At 33.6% G+C, this 21,789-nt stretch overlaps 1 protein-coding gene across 3 annotated transcripts in view; it reads right to left on the bottom strand.

Annotated features, from left to right (window-relative positions):
• Positions 1-21,789, bottom strand: part of Ptpmeg2 (Protein tyrosine phosphatase Meg2) — a 51,043-nt gene that overhangs the window by 9,464 nt on the left and 19,790 nt on the right. For all 3 annotated transcript variants that reach the window (XM_085208163.1, XM_085208162.1, XM_085208164.1), the window contains exons 5-7: positions 6,235-6,443; positions 3,830-3,939; positions 321-444 (exon numbers count right to left, since the gene is read on the bottom strand). In XM_085208163.1, the coding sequence (XP_085064289.1) occupies positions 321-444; positions 3,830-3,939; positions 6,235-6,443 (443 nt within the window). The remainder of the gene's footprint in view (positions 1-320; positions 445-3,829; positions 3,940-6,234; positions 6,444-21,789) is intronic.

The following is a 21,789-nucleotide window of genomic DNA, read 5'->3' as shown; positions in this document are numbered from 1 at the left end:
TTTGCAAAGTTTGTTGTTAGGAAACGTCACCCATAATGAGCATGCTTAACGCATCTCTCTATTGACAACTGAAAATAATTTCATAAATATATTTATTAAATATTCGTATATTTCAAGCGGGCGTAGCCGCGTTCGGGTCCACTAGTATCAAATATTTCATTTAATCGAGTGAGAATCGAACCCACAACATGTCACGTTTACTTTCCAAAAGGTAACCAATAGATTTATAGTACTTCGTAGGAAATTATATATGCAGTAGCATTCCCGCTGTACCCCCATCGAACCTACTGCTACCTACTATTTATAGGAACGCCTCTCACCTGAGCGGGCTGGGGTCGCACGTGTAGGGCGGGTCGCCGCTTATGTGCATGATGTCGGAGACGTTGTCGAGGCGCGCCACGCGCTCACCGCTCATGTCACACGGCTCCTCCGAGTCTATTATACCTGGTGGTGATGATTAATTGTTATATTATTATATTGTTTATTTTTTGTATCACGCTGTATCCCGCACATAGCAAGGACAGAGGAAAGTTAGGATGAGGATAGTTGTTAAGGCACACGGTTTCCCGTTTTCCGTCGAATTCTGGAAACATTGCGTGTTAAGTGGTGAAATGTCGCCCTTTGCGAATGAAAATATAAATTAAAAATAATATATTTTCTTTCCTCGAGTGGAACTGGCCTTTTTATTTTAATTTTTATATGATGCAGCTTACACTTTAAAGCAACTTACAGTACTTACGAAACTATGTTATATCAGTTATTTACTAATAAATAGACACAAATATTCATTTAAAAAATTGTGAATGTTATTAAAGTTTAACTTTAACATAAATGAAAGAAAATTACCAACAATGTAAATTGAGCTAAATAGGGAATCCAAAGAAATCGAATAACCAATGATAGCTTGCCAATTAAAAGGCGAAATTTCTATGGCTTTCCAAAGAAACAGGATAAACGAACAAAAACAGGGACGAGGGCTCGACGGCAAGTACCATTACCCACCCCTGTACGGTACCGTTTTATTAAAGCGTTTATAGAATCAATATTCTATTCTTATAATAATAAATATTAAAGGAAAATATTTAGAGAATAAATTCATTTTGTAACAAGGCTATCATATTAACGAAAGGCCTGAAAATAATATTAGAGCGTAATTGATTTCACAAAATAAAGCTAAAGACTTTTTCATCAGCTACGTTATTAAAATTAGTTATTATATTTAGTAAATACAGTAAATATTTATCAACTAATAATTAATGTTATTTTTCAAAATTGTATTTTACAATTTAATGACACAATTTCATACATAAAAGGCTTCTAAAATCTTTAAAAATCGTCAATTTAACACAAAAAGTTTATTATTAGTACCTTACTCAGTCGTACAAAAGCTACCAAACGCAATTCCAAAAAGACCTCAAAAGAAATTCAACAGGTGTTTTTTTTATTTTAACATCTTTTTACCATAATTGTAAAAATTTAAATATGTAATGTTAAATTGTATCCTTTAACATAAATGCAGTGTTTATATTCACAAAATATTGTTTTTATTAGAGTAATTGTCATTTTCAAGCGTACGTTCGTCTCTAACATAAAAAAACTTCTATTATTGTAACATTCTATCTTTATCTTTTTTGGGTAGGGTAGTAATGGCCACCCCATTTAAAGATTTCACGTCAGAGACCCTATTTAAACAAGTAATTAGACGAGAAGGAATCCACTGCCAAAATGACATCTGTAGAGCTAAAAGAGCTTTATTATTTATAGAAATATCTGTGTAATCTTTTTCAACAGCGGTTTTATGCCAAATGGCATGTAATGAAATATTAGGGGAAAGGTGCCAATCTCTATCAATCCATCAATGAGCATCATCAGACTACAAATTACCTAGCATATGGTAGATGCACTTCAGTCATCCATCTCATAAATCGTTATTTTAGATATATAAAATAGAAAAAGTATTTTTATGTAAATCATAAAAAAATAATTGTGATAAAATAATAAAAATACATTATTATACCTAGTCTTCCATTCCATTCCCTCATATAAATATAGCAAAAATATAAACTGTCAGTAAACGTAAGTTTCACAGTTGATAAAAAATATTAAGAAAGTTTTTAAAATATCAAAGTTTTCACATGTATTTAACGTTTAAGGCTATACGCGCGTGCAAACCTCAAACGACATGCAGTCGACATCCCACGCTTTTGCTATTTATATAGAAATTACGATGCACTACGTTGATGAGAGTTACCAATTAAGTTATCTTTTTTTTAAAGTTAGTTTATACTTTTTAGTTTTACTAATAATGTAAATGTAAAAGTTTGTGAGGATGGATGTTTGTCCCAGTTTTTTTACGCAAAAACAACTGATTTACATCAAACTTTACAGTAATATAGCTTATATTACTGTAAAGTTTGATCTATATACATCAGAATATAAATTAGGTAAAGATTTTGTATTATTTGGTTAATTGCCATTTTGGCGCAGTGGAACAGGCATGTGACTATAAACGTGACAGTTGAGGGTTCGATCCCCATTCGGGGGAATTAATAATTATTTATCTTTTTATGTGAAGAACCTATGTGATATTGTACTTTTCGCTGATGATACCTCTTTAATATTTAAGGTTGACAGAAATAAAATAAACTATGACGATGTGAATAGCGCATTATCGCATATTATTCGTTGGTTTGATGTTAATAATCTAATGTTAAATGCTAAAAAAACTAAATGTATTGAGTTTGCTTTACAAAATGTTAAAAAAAATAATTTCAGTCTACTAATTAAAGGAGAAACTCTCAATTTGTCGGAATCAGCTATTTTCTTAGGTGTAGTTACACCAAATAGATTCCAAACTCCAGTGGAACGCTCATCTGGAAGCACTTGCGGATAAACTCAGCTCTGCCGCGTTTGCAATTAAAAAAGTAAGACAAATGACGGACGTCGACACTGCCCGATTAGTCTACTATAGCTATTTCCATAGTATTTTATCTTATGGAATGCTGCTATGGGGCAGTGCTTCAGACATAAATTCAATATTTATCCTCCAAAAAAGAGCCGTGAGATATATTTATAAACTAAGAGCGCGAGATTCTCTGCGAGATGTTTTCAAAGATGCAGGTATTCTTACAGTTGCTTCCCAATTTATATACTATAATATTCTCTTTGTCCGACAAAATATACATTGCCATAGTAAACATAGTGACAATCATACGATAGAAACGAGAAATAAAGATAAGATTGTTACTCCAAGTTTTCGCCTCCAAAAAGTTAATAAATCTTTTATGGGTCTGAGCATACGTGTATATAATAAAATTCCACAGTGTATTCTAGATTTGCCACTTCCAAAATTTAAAATATCAGTAAAAAAAATTCTAACAAGTAAAGCTTATTACACTGTTCAAGAATACTTAGAGGACAAACATGTATGGAATTAATGTCTATTGAATGTAATGCAGGATAGCTGCCAACTAATGTAATAGATTGTACCATTGATTTTGAAAAGAGCAACTGTTGAGTTTCTTGCCGGCTCTTCTCAGCAGAACTGCCTTCCGAACCGGTGGTAGCTTTTTGTTCATATGTTCATTCGACGATTCAAAAGTGCTTATTATAAGTTTATTTGAATAAAATTCTAAATAAATAAATTTCAAATTCAAAATATTCATTTTGAATTTGAATTTGAATTTATTTATTAATATTATCATCTTTGCTCTTAACACTACGTTCCCTCTGCCTAGCCTGCTATTTGCAGGTTACAGCGTGAAGCTAAATTATTATTATATTTTATTAAAAGTATTTATTACTTTACATTATTTTAAGTATTACTTACCATTTTGCGTTTTGACAGGCGGTATGTGATTACTTATCACATAGTCGTCTATGGCGCCGTCCAATTTGGTGTTCAGGTTGTTCGTGTAGCAGTTCCTGCAGTGCTCCAGCCTGAAAGTTGATCGGGAGTTAATAATCTAATTTCCCTTGTACTATATTGCGCTTCCGGTTAATCCGCCTATGCAATATCACCAGCCGTGTCAAATTTAACCAGACGTGAGCTTTGTGCAGTATAAATTATATTGGCTTTGTGTGTATAAGTATATTAAATAGGAAATTTAATATTTAATATATTCATTTCCTCACTCTGGTGTCAAGACAAAACGCGGCGTTGAGATACGCCACTCAACAGCAATGCTTCCGGCGGAAAGAAGGGGGCTGAGTGTCTTAACACTGGGCTCTCTCTACTTAACCTGCTACATGCGCGATACAGCATAAATATCACTAACAAAAGACAAAACAAAAAATAAACAATTTTAGCAAAATTAAGCAAAAATATACTAAATAATGTTTGAAAAATTTTAAAGGTTGACTTTTTGGTCATAGTGTATTACGTAAGAGTTAATCCCGCCATCCAATTTGTCGCAGAGGTCACTTTTGAGGCAGTTTCTGCCGTGCCCTCGGCTTAGCTTAGTTAATCAGAGTTCTTCATTTAATCAGGTCGGTTAATAGAGATTGGTTTTAAATTTTATAATTACTTTTTACTTTATTAATATAGGTAATTCTGCTTCAAATAATTATTATATGCACAGTTTTTGATTACGTTCGAATTTACCTTTATCGTCGTACATTTTGTGGGATAAACAGAAAAGCTGCTGCTAAAAGTGAAAATATGAAAACGTATAGTACTTGTATATATATTTCATTTTCCGACTATTTGTAAAAAATGACCAAAAACAATGCACGATCAAAAACAAAATCAGCTTCACGCTGTTTCCCGCACGCAGCAGGGAGACAGAGGGAACCTAGTGTTAAAACACTCCGTTCCCTACTTTCTGCCGGAGGCGTTGCGTGTTGAGTGGCAGAACTCAACGCCGCGCTTACAATGCACGATAATTCACAATATATAACGTGGCATTTTATTACTTAAAAATGCTAAAAACATCACGTGATTAATGGACGCCCCCCCTATTCCGTAATTATAAACTTAAGCTCGAAAATTGATAAAGATCAAGTAATTTAATATTTATAAAAGGAGTAAATTCAAATTCACTTCGTAAATTATTTGACAATATTTAGGTTGAAGTCAAGTTTATAAAATATTTTCTAAATTTATAAAAGTGCGCCGTTAAAACAGATTAAGAAAATCAGTTAAGAGTAAAAGATTATTAAAATTGCTATTAGGTATTTCTGAGAAAAGAAATATCCTTATAAATATCAATTCAAGTCAAGATTCATTTTTTCAAAATATTAATTTGGGGCTTTACATCTTATTACATGAGACTAAAAAACGCGATGGTTGTGGGTTCGAGTCCAAATCGAGGAAACTAAATTTTCGATAAGAAAACCGATAAAAACCGATTTCGATAGGAAACCGATAAAATATGGAATGGAATTATACAAGTTAATATTATTTATAGGGTTATTTGCGGTACGCTTTTAGGAACCTATGACGATGCACGAGTAAAGTAACTCGTAGAAAATCATTGCCTTAGCAAACTAAAGTATAGTAACAAGGGTTTTCTATTAGCTGCCCTAACAACAGCCCTTAACAAGAGAAAATATGAAGGTCTTAGTAGAGGCGCCCTAATTGGGTCAATTATCGGGGGCGAATTAGAAATTATATTGTTTGCGTGTTTTACACTGCTTCGCTTTTAAAAAAAAATTAAAAACAATAGAGTTGAATTGATAACTTCCTTTTCTTACAAAGTCGGTTAAAAAAACATTATTTAACGTAATACTACCACCAAATTACTAGGTTTAAAATGTGCATTTAGGTTAAACATTTAGAAGTGGGTCTATAAATGGGAGCACAGTAGCTTTGACAGTTTAAAAGCCATTACTAGTTCTCTACTTAAATGGATGTTTTATCTTAAATAGGAATGCGGCTGCAGTGTCTTAAGTAGTACTAGCTACAGAAGAAATTCTCTTTCGCGTTAGTACTATTCAAACATAAGAAAAAGGCAAATAAGTCAGCTGTGATATATGAAAATATAAAGGAAATTTGGATATCTCCTACATAAACATATATCTGCTTCACGCCATTTCTCCGTTCTCCACTTTCCATGGAATTTTCTATTTCTATATTCTATACAATTTATATCTATAATCTCTCTCTGAGTACGTACAGTACTTACAATATATATATTTTTTATATTTATTAAAACACTTAAATATTATAGAAAATGTGTAATAACACTTTCAAAAACATTTTTTTTAATTGAAGCATTTAAACACTTCACTTACCACGCAGCGTGATCAGGCTCCAGCTGCCCGCCGAGTTGCCGGGGCAAGCTTGCACGCGGAACGTGAACGCCGAGTTGTGGTGCACTCACGGTATGCACTCGTTCACGTAACTTTTCCCGCACAAACAAACGCAGGATCCGGAAAGGCGCCTTGAACCACAAGGGAGCTGTCACTATTAACACTTTCTTTAGCTTAGCTGGGTAGCCGCCCTGAAACAATAAAAATTTGATTGAAATTTTACACTCCATACATCAGTCATATTAGACTTATATTTTTTTTAGTTTTTCGCTATATCTAGCACATAAGTAGAGAAGTCACTTCCGTTCTCCACTTTCCACCCAATTCTAGGGGCATTGCGTGTTGAATGGCGGATCATTACCACGCCTTACCTCGTTACTAAAGCGAGAAAATGAAAATTTAAAATATTTCATTTTGTCGAGCGAGAATCGAACCCACAACCTGTGGGTACAAAAAAATTCAAATATTAACTTTCAATTTATATTACAAAGCCTTGTGCCTTGAAGTAAAAGTAACATAATAATTACTTACTAAATCGCAGTGAACGTACAGATACGTAGGAATACATTAGAAGGAAAGTTATATCTATAGTTACTTTCTAACATAAAATATTAGGGGCACGTTAATAAACATTAGCATGTGCTCATAGCTGATGCGGAACAGAACTGCCGGCGAGGTGTGGTGGTGACAGTGTTTTACTTTCGCCACCACTAAACTAATCTAAGGTGAGAATTGATGAGCCCTCACTATGCTTTAACTGCTTAGCAGTTAAAGTTAATAGAAACGTAGTATAGCTACTGTTTGAAACTAGTGTTAGTTTCAGCTTGAACATCGTTAGTCTAAAACGAGGTAATAACAAATAATAATTAATAATAATAATTAATTATAATTTATAAATATTATATACTATACAAATCAGCATAAAAACAAACATATATTTCAACTATTTTTTTGTATACGTTAAATAGAAAATTAGTTTAAAAAGAACCCAAAAACATTTTTACTTAAAATAACAAAATAAAATGGAAACTCTATTTTCAACAAGCGATAAGTTCACATATAATAATGAATCTTCCAAAGCAGTCGTACTAAGCCTTATAAATATTCAGTTTCAGCAAATCCTGCGATCGACCGAGGGTTAAAAGAAGCTTTTTCTAATACCAGATCCCACTCCAGCCAAGTCTACATGTCACTGTCATGTAACGTCACTCTCGTTGTCTAAAGTAAAAGTAAAAAAGATAGGACATGGAAAAGATTTAATTAGAGACATATTTGACGAGTGCCAACCCTGCTCAACCCTGACTGCGCATATATTAAATCGCTACTTCACTTTCATGTCGTTATAAATTCCTTAATTGTACCTAAACAATGCATATCCAAAAGGATCATCGATTATAAATTCATATTATTATCATTATTATAGAGGCCGTCGTGGCACGGCATAAGGGTGATTGTAACGCGACGGTTGTGGGTTCGATCTCCATTCGAGGAAATTAATTTTTTAATTAATATTTTCATTTTCTCACTCTGGCAACAAATGGCGCAATAAATTTGGCGAAAAGTGATTTTTTTTTATATTCATTATTATTTTATATCTAACAATATGGCTTAAAATAAGAAATATAATTTTGTTTAAAGTATTTTTTTACTTTCAAAATTATACCAGCCTGGAACGCGTAAGGCGTAACCAATTTACCGATACGGCACGGTAAGCATGCAAATATTACGTTGCCAATGTTTATAGGATCCCTGCCAAATTGTATCAAAGTAATTGTTCCATAGGGAAACGGTTTTTTTTAATAATATGGTTATTATCCACATTTTTAGAGGCCAGTGGTGCAGGAACACGCCTGTGTTCACGATATAAACGAAACAAGTTGTGGGTTCGATCCCCACTCGAGTAAATAAAATATTAATTAAAATTTATATTTTCATTTCTTCGATCTGGTGTCGGTGGCGTTGAGTTCCTCCACTCAACACGCAGTGCCTCTAGAATTCGGCGGAAATTGGGAAGCGGAATGTCTTAACATGAAGCTCCCTCTACCTACCCCGTGACATGCGGGATACAGAGTGAAGCTGATTGAATTTTATTTTTTATACTTTGTTCCAAACAAACATTTAAAAATACTAAAATATCGTCATTAAAATGTAATTTTTCATAAATTCTAAAACAACAGTATAGAATGAGCGAACTTGAGAAATGAAATCACCTATAGCTATACGATAGTTAAGCAAGGTCAATAAAACGAAATGTATCTGAGAAACCTTGGGGTGAGACAGGCTCGGGATGTTAAGGTAGGGGTGCCGGGTCACCGACCTCACTTTTAAGCTGTGCTCTCAGTATGAAATATTAAATGTCTGGATGTGTATACTCACAAAACATAATTGTGTGTTTACAATCTGTCTCAAAAATCATAATTTTTAATAAAAATAATAATTTAGACTAAATTATGTTTGGACCGTGGCTGTAAGTTGAATTTATTCTTTGCAATATACATTTTGCATAGAAATTATAATAATTCGTAGAAACCTTCTCTCTGTGTTAACAGTAAGTGCATTGGCCGTAGTCTTCCGCGTCATGTCGTCTGCAGTCTAGACTAGACTTTAGACACCCTAATCCAAGTTTACCTTCGGTCGAATTCATATTCATTAAACGGCTATCCACATAAAGAGAGAAAGGAGAGAGCGGAGAAAGTAATGTTTTTTTAATTTGACATTAGCATGCGCACCGAGTTGTTATCAAGGTAAGCAAACTTTTGTTAAGCTTAATTTTGGCTTCGCGTTTTCCGACATTTAGTCGTTCAAAGTTTCTCATCAGATAATAAGCATAGTTAGTCAGGTCGATATATTACTATAGTTTTAAAATAAGGTTAGCATTTGTTGATAAAAGTCGATCAAATTTTTCACGCTTTTTTTACACGCTTGTGCCCCACAAGCGTGGAAACGCCTCAGGTTGTGGGTTTGATTATCATCACTCGAGGCAGTGCCATATTTAATATTTTCATTTCTTCACTCTGGTGTCGGTAAAGCGCTGCGTTAAGTGGCGGAAAGTGAGGAGTGGAGTGCCTTAACACTACCCTCCCTTTCCGTACCCTGTTACGGGATATAGCGTGAAGCTGGAAAAAAAAGACTACTACAGACAAATTAAATACACATTGTTCTACTCATAGTACATACATAGGAAATTGTGTAAAATTGAATTGAGATCAGAGTCAAATTCAATACCATGTTTGGAAATCTCAAGCTATTCGCTTTGAATTTCACGTTCAATAAAACCCCTATGTGCTTCCATTTAAATAATCTTATTTGCAATTCTAACGTCAAACTCCTTGTGATAGTAGCTTGTAAAATATTGATATAAGATTTATTTACATTTAAGAAATATTTTGTAGGAACCTATGATGCCTTAAAAGTAAAGGTACAATTTCAAGTGCGGCGTGCTCGCGATCTCGAAAAGGGGGGTTGCACTTTAAATGCCCACATTCATTGAATCCAGTGGCAGCTGCATTTCTATACAAAATGATGCTCTTCCGCCAACATTTGTGGTATACATGTAATATACGTATAAAAGAATCCAGTATTTTGTTCTACAAAAAAAGTATAGACGTAATTTCAAATGGTTTTATATATAATTTACTTTCTTATAGACTAGACATCACAAAAAATTGTTACTGTCGATATAAAATTTCTATGCTTAAAGATCTTAACATTCATATTGAGATAAGCATATCTTTTAACAGGTCAGATTCTTAGTCCCGAAACTTTTCTTATATTTCTAAATGCTGCTCCTTCAAGAGGCGGTTTTAAAAGCAACCGCTTGTAAGCGTCAAAAGCTAAAAGAAGTCCCTCACATTCCATTTCAGCGACAAAAAAGAAGGCTTTCACGCTCAAAATGAGATCCTTAAAGTAGCACATGTAGCGGTAGTCTAGGAAAAAGATCTGACTTTTCACTCAAGAAGAAAGAATAAAACATTCTTTAGGAATAACGAGATGACAAAATATCCATCATAGAAGATCATCTTCACGCTGTATCCCGCACACAGCAGGTTAAGCAGAGAAAACCTAGTGTCAAGACACTCCATTCCAAAAAGATTAAAAAAACAAAAAGTCAAATATTCTAATATTCTAATAATCTAAAATCAAATGCTAGTTAGTAAATTTCTAAATAATTCGTCACGACATTGAAATCTTGTATGGATGGATGTCAACTTCGTCAACGATGATAATAATAAATGAAGGAGCAAAGTTTAAGTGAATCCACGGGCGTTATTACTCTTGTTTTGTTAACGGCGGTGCCACCTAAAACACTTAGCTATTTGCTGATTACGATGTCAAAGAGGTCTCGTCAAAATGGATGGAGTGATTTTGCTTATAGCGTTGTTTCAGGCTTGGTTGGAAGTTTGCCAGTTATAAATGGTGGAACAATAATTAAATTAACAGGTTGTAAAGAAATATGTATTTTATAAAAAAATATCTAATAAAATATGTTTTACATTTTAGCTTCACGCTGCATTCCGTAGGATAGACAGAGGAAACTTGGGAACCTAGTGCTAAGATACTCGGTTCTGATAAAAACGTTGCCGTTACCGACGTTTTGGCGAATTCTAAGGCCATTGCGTGTGATGTGAATGGTGGCTTTGCTTCCAAACGAGAACAAAGAATTGAAAATAATAAATATTTCTTGGAGTTGGAATCGAACCCACAACCAGTCAGTCTCGTTTACAGTCACACGTTTGTGCCCCTGCGTTGAGACTAGCCTCATAATTGATACTAAATATATTATTATTTAAAATGTTTGTATCTTTAATTTCTTTTTCTGTTATTTATTATGGAAAAAGATTTAATCCCTGTGCAAATCGTTAAAATCACTTTTAAGATTTTCTTTTGCTATTTTTGAATAATTACTTTATTTCTGCAGGTGATGCGTAAAGGGCACCCTCGGCTGTCTCTATAAAGCTTACCTTTCAGTATTATCTATATATAACTCTATTCTTACGCCGTCGCCGGTCGCCCGAGTATCACTCAATTCCAATTACGACGTCGACCTTTAAGTCAAATGTCAGTAAGTTCGATTCTATTAGCTTTAACAATAAGTTATTTTTATCACGATATGAGTAGCTCAGATTTATATTTTTTAGATGTATTAACATCGCATATTGCATAAAACGTTTACAAGTTTTGGTTGACATTAAAATTATTTGCACGGCGTTCAGTTCCACCGCTCAACACGCAAAGCCTCGCAATTTGGCTGAAAGTGGGGACCGGAAGTGTTTAAATGGGAACGGAATGTCTTAACTCTATTATTGATGTGAAAAATATATTGAAAAATATTGAAAAAAAAATAATAAAAATCAATAATAAAATAATTCCAAAATAAAAACAATTTATAATTTTCAAGAAACACAAGATCTCGGGTAACGAGAGTCACACGTCTGGATATCCCTACATGTGTGACCTAGCTACGTGCGCTCCAGATTCTACAATGAAATGCAGCACATAACTATAACACAAAGTAAAACACCAAAGAAAAACAAAGAAAACATTACCAAAGAGACTTATAAGGAAAAAAGTAAACCGCAATTAAGCCATCTATAATGTATATAACGATACTTAATTAGCTGCGAGGAGGCAGAGCGTAGAAATGATACGTAGATTAAATATATCATTTCCTCAAGTGGGAATCGAACTCACGACCTGTCGAGGCACAAATGCGAAAAAATCTAAACTACTACAATGTACTAACTAAAATATAAAATTAACTTTATCTATATTAAAAGATATTCATTAACAAACACGTAGGTATAAAACAAAAACAACTGTTTAAACAATTAAACACATACGTAAAGGAAATAAAAGGTGAAATCTATATTTCCGGACATGTAAAATATTGTAGATATAGGAAAAAAATAAAAATTCTACTGAAATGTGCACGAAAGACTGGCAGTTTATATAACAGTTTGCGGTAGCCCACATACCCGTGCACTGTCTTTGGCGTGTAGCCTCGCATGTCTGTTTATACTATACAAGCATTTTTATTGCAAATCGTGTTTTTTATTTGTATTGTTAAAGGTAAATAAATATAAATATTAAAGTAACTCTTATTCTTATTGTTTGTTTGCATTGTAAAATTATTTTTCCCCACTAAGGTTAACAAACATCTTATTTCGAAAAATATGGATATCTTTAACACTAGGTTTCCCTCTGCCTATCCTACCTTAAACTTTCCTTCTTTAACCTTCTTTTTTGTGATTATTATTATTATTTTTTAAATTCTTAGTGATTTTTCTCCATTAATAACTGCACTGTACTCTCTTCCCGCTGTTTAACAGTCACCCAATTCTATTGGTTGGCTGGATGAGATTTCTTTTAGAAATAAGCCCACCTTTGCTAACTAAACTTTAAATTTTGTATTTCTTATGTGCAATAAAGAATATATAACATAAACCTAGTGTTAAAGAAAAATAAGCTGTCAGTTTTCTTTTTTTAATTTAAATGATCAAATTAAGTCAAAGGCACTATAAATATTTTTCATATTATAAAGACAAAACAAATATATATAAATCTTTGTTATATACTTAGTTAAACTAGCTTTGCTTAAAAGCTTGATAAATGGACTGGATGCAATAATTCCTGAGATAGGCACGTTTAACCAAACAAACAATTTATCTTTTCAGTATTTATTGAATTTGCTACAAAATACCATTAACTTTTACTTCAATCTATTAAACCTACTTAATTTTAGGTTAAAATATCTATTTGCAAGATACTATTAGCAAGATACAATTTGCTTGAAATCAATACACGAACAGTTAAAGCTCGTTCAGTACTCCACGTGAGCTCTAATATCTAAGTAATGTGAAGTCATCTCATGTGTGAATACTTTATCTAGATTTATATTACGCTTTAGAAATTGAAACTTGAGACGTATATATGAACGTTTTAGACAGTTTAAGATGAAAAATATATGTTATATTTAAAATTTTACATATTTTTTTTTTATTTAGCTTTGTGTTTTAGGCAAAAATGTCTAGTTCAATATCTAGTTGTTGTATAATTTTGTAAGAAACGTATAAAAAAATAATTTTATGGGATTGAAATACGGGCGTTTTTGAAACATAACTTGTAAATCAAAAAAATTACACGTTTACTAAAAATAATTCTGTCCAAGTTATCAAATTACACTTTGAAAACATAAAAGTATTAAGCGATACTAGCTATAATATAAAATATTTTCCATGTAAAGTGACATCGGCGAAGAGATTTTGTATTTAATGTTGATTGTATTGATTGAATTACTTTTTTTTTATGTTATTTACATATTTTTATATGTAGCAATCAACCAATAATTTGTTTTCTTTTTATTAATTTATGAACATTTATAATCAATCCCAGGGGTCAATTCGTCTTTCTCCATCCTAATTAAGGTAATGAATTTTTCCGTGAAAGAAATATGTGAATGGCTGAATATATTCGAAATTATTTTAACTTTGCGATTTTACAGAACCAAAAATATTAAGAATAAAATTTGGATATTATTTACCTATAATTCTTTTTCTAGTTTCACACTTTACCTCTATACCGTGCAAGAGAAAATGTATACAAAAATGAATAAAAGTAAAACCAGCTTTGAAAATATAGCTTAATATTTGAGTATATATAAATTTTTAGAGTCACGCTGTAAAGAACGCAGAGGGAACCTGGGAACCTTGTGATAAGACACTCCGTTTCCTATTAAGGACACTTCCGTGCCCTATTTTTCTGAAATAAAAATATTAAGTGTTTTATTCCCCCGAGTGAGAATCGAACCCGGAGCCGTGGCGTTTACAGTCTCACACTTGAGCCACATTCCGATAGCCTCAAACGTATAAGTGTACACATACAAATATATATTTGAGACTAGTGGACCCGGACGCGGCTACGCCTGCTTCAACTATAAGAATATTTAATAATTATATTTATGAAATTATTTTCAATTCTCAATAAAATTAGTAAGAAAATATAAGCTCAAATAATCAAAAAGAATAATAAGTAGATTAGAAAAAACAGATTATTAGAAAAAATTAAAGTAGCTTAAATTAATTATAAACAGCAAATAATTACATAAACATTTACAATAGTTTGAAAATGTATGAAAATTTATAAAACCGTCAACGTCATCTGCCCGTTCGCGTCGATCATACTGTGCCGCCCGTAGGCTAGGTCATTTGGAATCAGTGACATCTCCTTAATTATTTATTAGAATATTATATAGTAAACTATAATTTCAATCTAGATAAAACGTTAATAGTGACTATTATATTTATTTTCATAAGGATGAATATCAAAATGTCGCGGTAACGGTTGCGTAGCAACGCGACGGTTCTTATTAACATGGCAGAATAAATTGCATGTCAAATTAGAAAGTACTTTAAAATATATTAGTATATATGTGTAATGTAATGTTATATAGCCTATAGCACTTCTGAAGAATGCAGCTTTCATACAAAACAAAAACAATGAAAATCGGACCAGTATATCCAGAGATCTTAGCGTTCAAACAAACAAACAAACAAACAAACAAACTCTTCCGCTTTATTATATTAGTATAGATGAATTGTAATCAGTCGGTAATATTATGATCGTCAATCATGATATGTTTATACCTACGAATCGAAATCGTAGCGTGAACCCGCCAGATTCAAAGGGGGCATGACCGGACGGAGTGGTGAACATTAGGGGAGGCCTATGTCCAGCAGTGGACTTTAAAAGGCCGATGGATGGATGGATAATGGAAATCATATATCCAAAGCATCAGTTACCTTCACCGTACCTATGACCCCAAAGATCTCTTTTAACTTTTCTCTTTTATATCACTACAAAATTAATGCAAATATGTGATCAGCTTCACGAATCTAGTGTTAAGACACTCCGTTCCCCACTTTCCGCTATATTTCCGAGACACTGTATGTTAAGTGGCTGAACTCAACACTGGGCTTTTGCCTTAGTGCCAGGACGACGATACGAAAATATTAATAAATGGCGATCGAACCCACAACCCACATGTAACAGGTTGATTTATATGTATTGTAACATAAAACCTGTCAAAAAATCTCATACATTCTACAAATATGGGAGTCTTTTTTTTGTAGAGCAATCGCTACATTTTTAATAATGCGCATATAGATTATTTTCAAGGCTTTAAAGTATTTTTCACTTACGTCATATATGGTAATGTCTAATAACTGTTTGAGAACGAGGTCATAAAACGTGCTGATACATATTGTTTACTCTAATTTGGTGAAGTTACTCATATCAAAAATGTTGTTCTGGTGTATAAGAGATTAAGGTTTTAATAGCATATTGATGTTCTCTATATTAAAATAATAAGTTGTACCTTTATTAATTAAAGGTAGGAAACGATGTACGTAGACTAAACTTTAAATAAACAAGTAATCAGAAAATAGCAGAATATATTTATTTTTACTTAAAATAATATTAAGATGAAACAAAAACTAATAATATTCACAAATTCCGACATAAATTTGCACCTGCCCATTCAACAAAACATCAAGTATTTGTTAAAAAACATTTTCAGGTCGAGTGGTCGTAATGTCCAAAAAATGTCAAGGTACAACGAATAAATGAAATGTCAAAGTGAGAACTAATTTGCTGTCAAAAGGCTCAAAGTAGTTGTTTGCTATAAAATATTAAATCACTGACTTACTTTTACGTACATTTATTTTAGTAGATTATATTTCACAATGGCTCCCCCATTAAGGGGGCTAGCTAACCACCATTAACCAACCTAAATTCAAAAGCTACTTTTCATAAATAGTATATAATATAGAATTTTTAGATATTTATTTTATCTAAATAGTTAGACATCTTAATTAAACAAAACGCTTTCAAGATACTGAACTGGATACTAAAACGCCAAAAATTGCCGTTCGAATTGAAAGAAATTACTAGCACTTATATCAGTTCTGATTTAATTAAGAAATATAAATCTTGTGTCCACGGGTCGCCTCTCGCTACTCAAACATAAATCGTAGCGACATCGGCTTTAAACGGTTTTAATGTCATTTCAGGAACAACGGAACGGAATTGCCACGAGAGAGACTCACTTTAATGAAAAGTAACATTTCATTTCATACGGAACGCAACTTCTCTTTATCGCGGTAAAAGGTCCTTGATGAGATAGTAGAGTCAGCGAGTTGGCGGTGTCCCAGGCTTCCCGTTCAATCGTGATATAGGTCAGGCGCGCTATCCCCATTTCACGACACGATGTCAACTTCTATGCTGAGAGCGAACGCGACTATCTCTTCTCTTTATAGAGCAAACGACAAATCCAATGTATTAAAGCGAGCACTTTTAAAATCCTTTTTGATGTAGTTTTTAAATATGTCGTCTTATGCGTATCATAGAAATTACTTTTGTAGTTAGTTAAGTGGTATTTAGAAGTGTAATTATACTATGGTGGAACAGAGCCAAAATGAACTAAATATATATTTCTTAACAGCTAAAAGAGTATTTTACGTTGTGTTAGTAAACGAGGTCACAATATCACTGCATTACGTTATTATAACACGAGTTTGTATGGCAGCGTGGATGCAAAAAAATAATGAATTAAAGACAGCTGCCGCGCTAAGGGAGGCCAGGTGCGACGGTTCTGTATAACATACTTTCACTGTTAGTTCGAATCAATAATAATAATAGATTATACTTGCTATTATAATAAAAGCAACATCATCTTTTTTTATTTATATAGTAATACTAGCGACCCAAATGTGGCTTCGACCGCTTAAACTTATTGTTACATTATATCTGAATTATACATAATCTTTATATCAATCGTAGCCTATGTCTTATTCTGGTGGATATGCTATATCACTGCAAAGTTTCATCTAAATCTGTCCAGTAGTTTTTGCGTGAAAGTGCAACAGACATCCACACCCACAAACTTTCGCATTTATAACATTAGTAGAATATAATAATTTAAATACATTTAAAATCCCTACATAACAATGAAAGCCAACGCCGCCTGTTATACGGACACAGTAATATGTGACTAACCTAAATAGCTCTGCGGTAAATAGAATTTATGCCGTGCACGCATCGTGTTACCTATATAACACTTATAGCTGGTATAGTTGATAATAGTATGACAATGTATCCATATCGAAATAAAATTAGCTTCACGCTGAATCTCGCAGGGTAGGCAGAGGGAACCTAAGACACTCCGTTCCCCATCAAAAGAGTTAGAGGAGAGTCGAGGCGCAGGGCCACAAGTTTGCGACTGTAAACGCGACTGGTTGTGAGTTCGATCTTCAATCGAGGAAATAAAATAATTATTCAAATTTTTGTTTTCGTTGTTCAGCTTTGGTAGTTCAGTTCTGCTACTCACCACGCAATCAGGTGATTGCGAATTAAGCGGAAAATGGAGAATTATATCAAAATATATATCTTTTTTGTCTTTAATGAAAAAAATGAAATGGGCAGAGGCACAGGCGACGCCTGACGCGCTCGTTAGCCATCCGATACAATAAGTGCTCTCGCATCAGCATCAGCTATGAATGCACCGATCTCATTACGTTACGGAATGATGAAAGGCCCACGTCTACCAACAAAATACGCTGAGTAAATGGGACACGGGACAATGGTCCGTATTGTTGAGACAATACAATACTTTATTCTACATAATTATATTATATTATCAACGTATCGGTAACGCAAGGTCGGGTCGGGTTAGTTATAATGACACGTGGCCCAGTTTTTATGTTCGGTACATAATAATTATGTACATATTAATGTGGTGATAAAATCGTTATTTACCATATTTACCATTCATGATAGAAGGGATACTTTTTTCCTTTTGATAAATGGTAAAAGATATCTGAATATAAAACGAAGATTATTTTTTTTAATTCTTTTTTCAGCATCACGCTGTATACTGCTTGTAGTAGGGTAGACAGAGGGAGCCTAGTGTTTTCACAGTTTCCACCGAATTTTGGAGGCATTGCGTGTTGAGTGGCGACACCAGAGCGAAGAAATGAAAATATTAAATAATTAATTTCCTCGAACCCAGGTTGTGGGTTTGATTCCCACTCGAGGAAATTGAATACCTCGTTCAATCAGAAGCTTGTACCCCTACGCCACGACTGACCTCACTATAAATGTCGATAATAAATAAATGATAATTAATTTATGAGATTCTCTGAAACACCTGCCTTACCAAATTAAAAAAAGAAATCTATAAACAATCGCCATTCCAACTAAATATCGAACGGCAGTCTCTAGTCGATCCACGTAGAGCACGAGCGGAAGTAAACCGATTGCGGAGGTGACGTCACCGCCCCGCCCGCGACCTTCCCCTGGCGGATATTAATCATCCAGTGTCGATGGTACCGGCCCAACGGAGTGTCTAAAATGTCACGCTGGTGTCTAGACACGTGACACAAGGTGTGGGGGAGTGAGCTAATGTAGATTCCATTTAAAAATATTTCTTTCAAGAAACCAGACAATGACGAGATAACTAAAAAATCCGGTGACACTTTGAATGGTGTTCAGTATGTTATTATTTATTATTATTTAATGATAATTTCATCTACGGTGAGAACATATAGAAAGCTCATACAAAGATTTCAAGCGCAGCACAGCTTTTAAAGTGTTAAGTCAAATCTTAGGGGAAGAATATATGTTTTTAAAATGTATAAAAAAAATAACTTAGCAGTATTTGAACCAGCACCTCTAAGAAACCCCTAATAGTTCCAAAATAATTTCACAGTATGAAAATATAGACGCAAAAAGTATTGTATATGGGGAAATATCAAGGTTGCCGATCTGTTAAAAACTAATCTAGCGAGAGGTGTTTGCTATGCTGACGATAATTGCTCATACGAGCCAGCCTCGATATTAGCGTTGTCGGCGCTGAACGATTTCCCCATGGGATGGCTATTCCAATGAAATTATACCTCATTCATATTCACAAATGCACCGCGCAATTCACAAAGAATTCTTAATTAAGACTGCAAACATGGATGCTCACTTCGGAAAATTCCTATCTGCTGAATTGCTTGTTTATCTCTTTAGGCATCTCAGCTTCACGCTGTATCCCGCAAACAGCAGGGTACGCAGAAGGAACCTAATGTTAAGACATTGCATTCCCCATTTTTCGCCGAACTCTAGAGACATTGCGTGTTGAGTCACTGAACTCAAGTTCTCACTGAAGTTGTATAACTTATACATATTTCTAAACTTACGCTATATTTATTAACCAATATAATATTAATATATTTTAGAAACATTTACTAAACTACAATACAGAAGACAGAACAAACAATACAAAATACTGTGTAAACTGAAAAAAGACCTTCAGAATTGCGACGTAATAGTTGAGGACAGACACAAACGAGAATAGATGAGTCACAACTCACAATGTCGATGATCCACGTGACTGCGAAGTGAAGATCGATACTAATACAAATAGATTTTTATCGCGTTGGAAGAAAACCTATTCTAGAAACTACTTATAAAAAAAATATATCAGCTTCACCCTGTATCCCGCACACAGCAGGGTAGCAAGGAGAACGTAGTGTTAAGGCACTCCGTTTCCTACTTTCCGGCGAATTTTCCGAACGTCAGGCTTTTGCCTTGGTGCCAGAGTGAAGAAATAAAAATATTAATAAATAATATTTCTCGTCACCTCAAAATGTTTCATATAAAGTTATTATCATTAAACAATTCCACAAGAAATATTTAACAATAAAAATAGCCATGTTTATGTTAAATTTAGTCCTTTCGTAAGGATACTATATAACATTGTATAATAAATGAATAATTAATTAAAAACAAGTTTTTTAATGTAGTTTAAATAAAAAATACGCCTGCTTATCATTATAAGTGTGTGATACACTATGTGATCGTTGTAGGTTCGATTCCACTCGGGGAAATCAAAATATTTGAAATGTAAAGATTAATAATTAAAAAAGCTTTAAATAAGAAGAAAAAGATTCTCTAAACCTCCACATATTACTTACTTCACTAATAGTATTGCAGCTGACTCTCTATTCGACACATCCTCTGGGAATGTGAAACGCGACCAAATAATGCTTTTTGCATGTCAAAGGTTATATCAATACTTTTCATTTTTAGGACAAGATAAAACGTATGTATGCCACGAAAGCATTGGAAAAGTGAAAAATAACAAAAAATCAGTTTCGCGCTGTATCCCGCACACGGCAGGGTAGGCAAAGGGAACGTAGCGTTAAGGCACTCCGTTTCCCACTTTCTGCCGAATTTTGAAGGCATTGCGTGTTGAGTAGCAGAACTCAACGCCGCGCTTTGCCTCGACACCAGAGCGAAGAAATGGAAATATAAACGTAAATAAATATTTCACTTCTTCATTTTCCTCTCCTCCTCTTCCTCTTTCACTAGTGGGGATCAAACCCACAACCGTCGCGTTACAGTCACACCCTTGTGCCGCTGCGCCACGACGGCCTAACATTGATCATTTACCTATATAAATAGCACAACTTACGTAACAGCAAACTTGTTTATAACAATCACGTCACTTTATTTGCCATAAATAAGGTTATAATTATATTTTTGTAATAAATCATTTGTTTATTTCAATAGAAATAATTCGTTTTCAAAATGGTACATGTTTAGAAATTGTGTTACATATGTACAATATCAAATTTATTTTATGCCCTCATTGATAGCGCCATATCTAAGACGTGATTAGGTCTACCTATTCTAAGAAATAAATATTATTTACATAAAAAAAAAATACAGGATATCTTCTATTATTACATTGCTATCATTTGGCTTAATCTCTCTCTAAAATCTTTTATAAAATAAAATTATAGTAAACAGGTAAAATTGAAATTTATTATTTTCCAAATGCCAATTAAGGTAAGCATATCTCAAGAGTTATGCTATATGATAAAAAATCGATACAGAATCGAGTAAACAGTGTTAGGAGGGCGATAAGCCTGCTTCGAGATCTCGAGCTGTAGAGATCTGACCTTGCTCTTGAGGACTGGTTTCCACACCCACAGCGGCCTCCACTCCATATCTAATACATTTCGTATCAACATCGCATTTTTGTATCGCACAACAAATATAAAAGGAAAACATATTACTCATTCACGAACGTTTGTATTTCATTGACAAATTCGTAATGTGTTATTTTTTTGTAATTGACAGATTGACTATTTGTGGAATTAATATGTCTTCATATAGATATATTTCGCAATATTTTCGGATATACTAATGTCTAAATAAAATATTTTCCCAGTTTTCGACTACCAAAAAATATGATTTAAAGATAATATTGAAAACATTTTATTGAAACAGAGAAAAAGACGGGGAAAGATTTTTTCACCTCACGCTGCATCAAATCAGGGTAAACAGGGGGAGCCTGGGAACCTAATGTAAAGACACTCCATTGCCCATTAAGACATCTCCGGTCCCCACTTTCAGCCGAATCCTTGAGGCATGCGAGTATAAACATTAAAATATTTCATACCCCCGAGAGGGAATCTCACCACAGCCGTC

The sequence above is a fragment of the Heliconius melpomene genome, chromosome 4 (assembly GCF_056956725.1).
Source record: "Heliconius melpomene rosina isolate 202511_hmr_F chromosome 4, ASM5695672v1, whole genome shotgun sequence".
Lineage (NCBI taxonomy): Eukaryota > Metazoa > Arthropoda > Insecta > Lepidoptera > Nymphalidae > Heliconius > Heliconius melpomene.
This window is presented reverse-complemented; position numbering and strand designations above follow the sequence as displayed.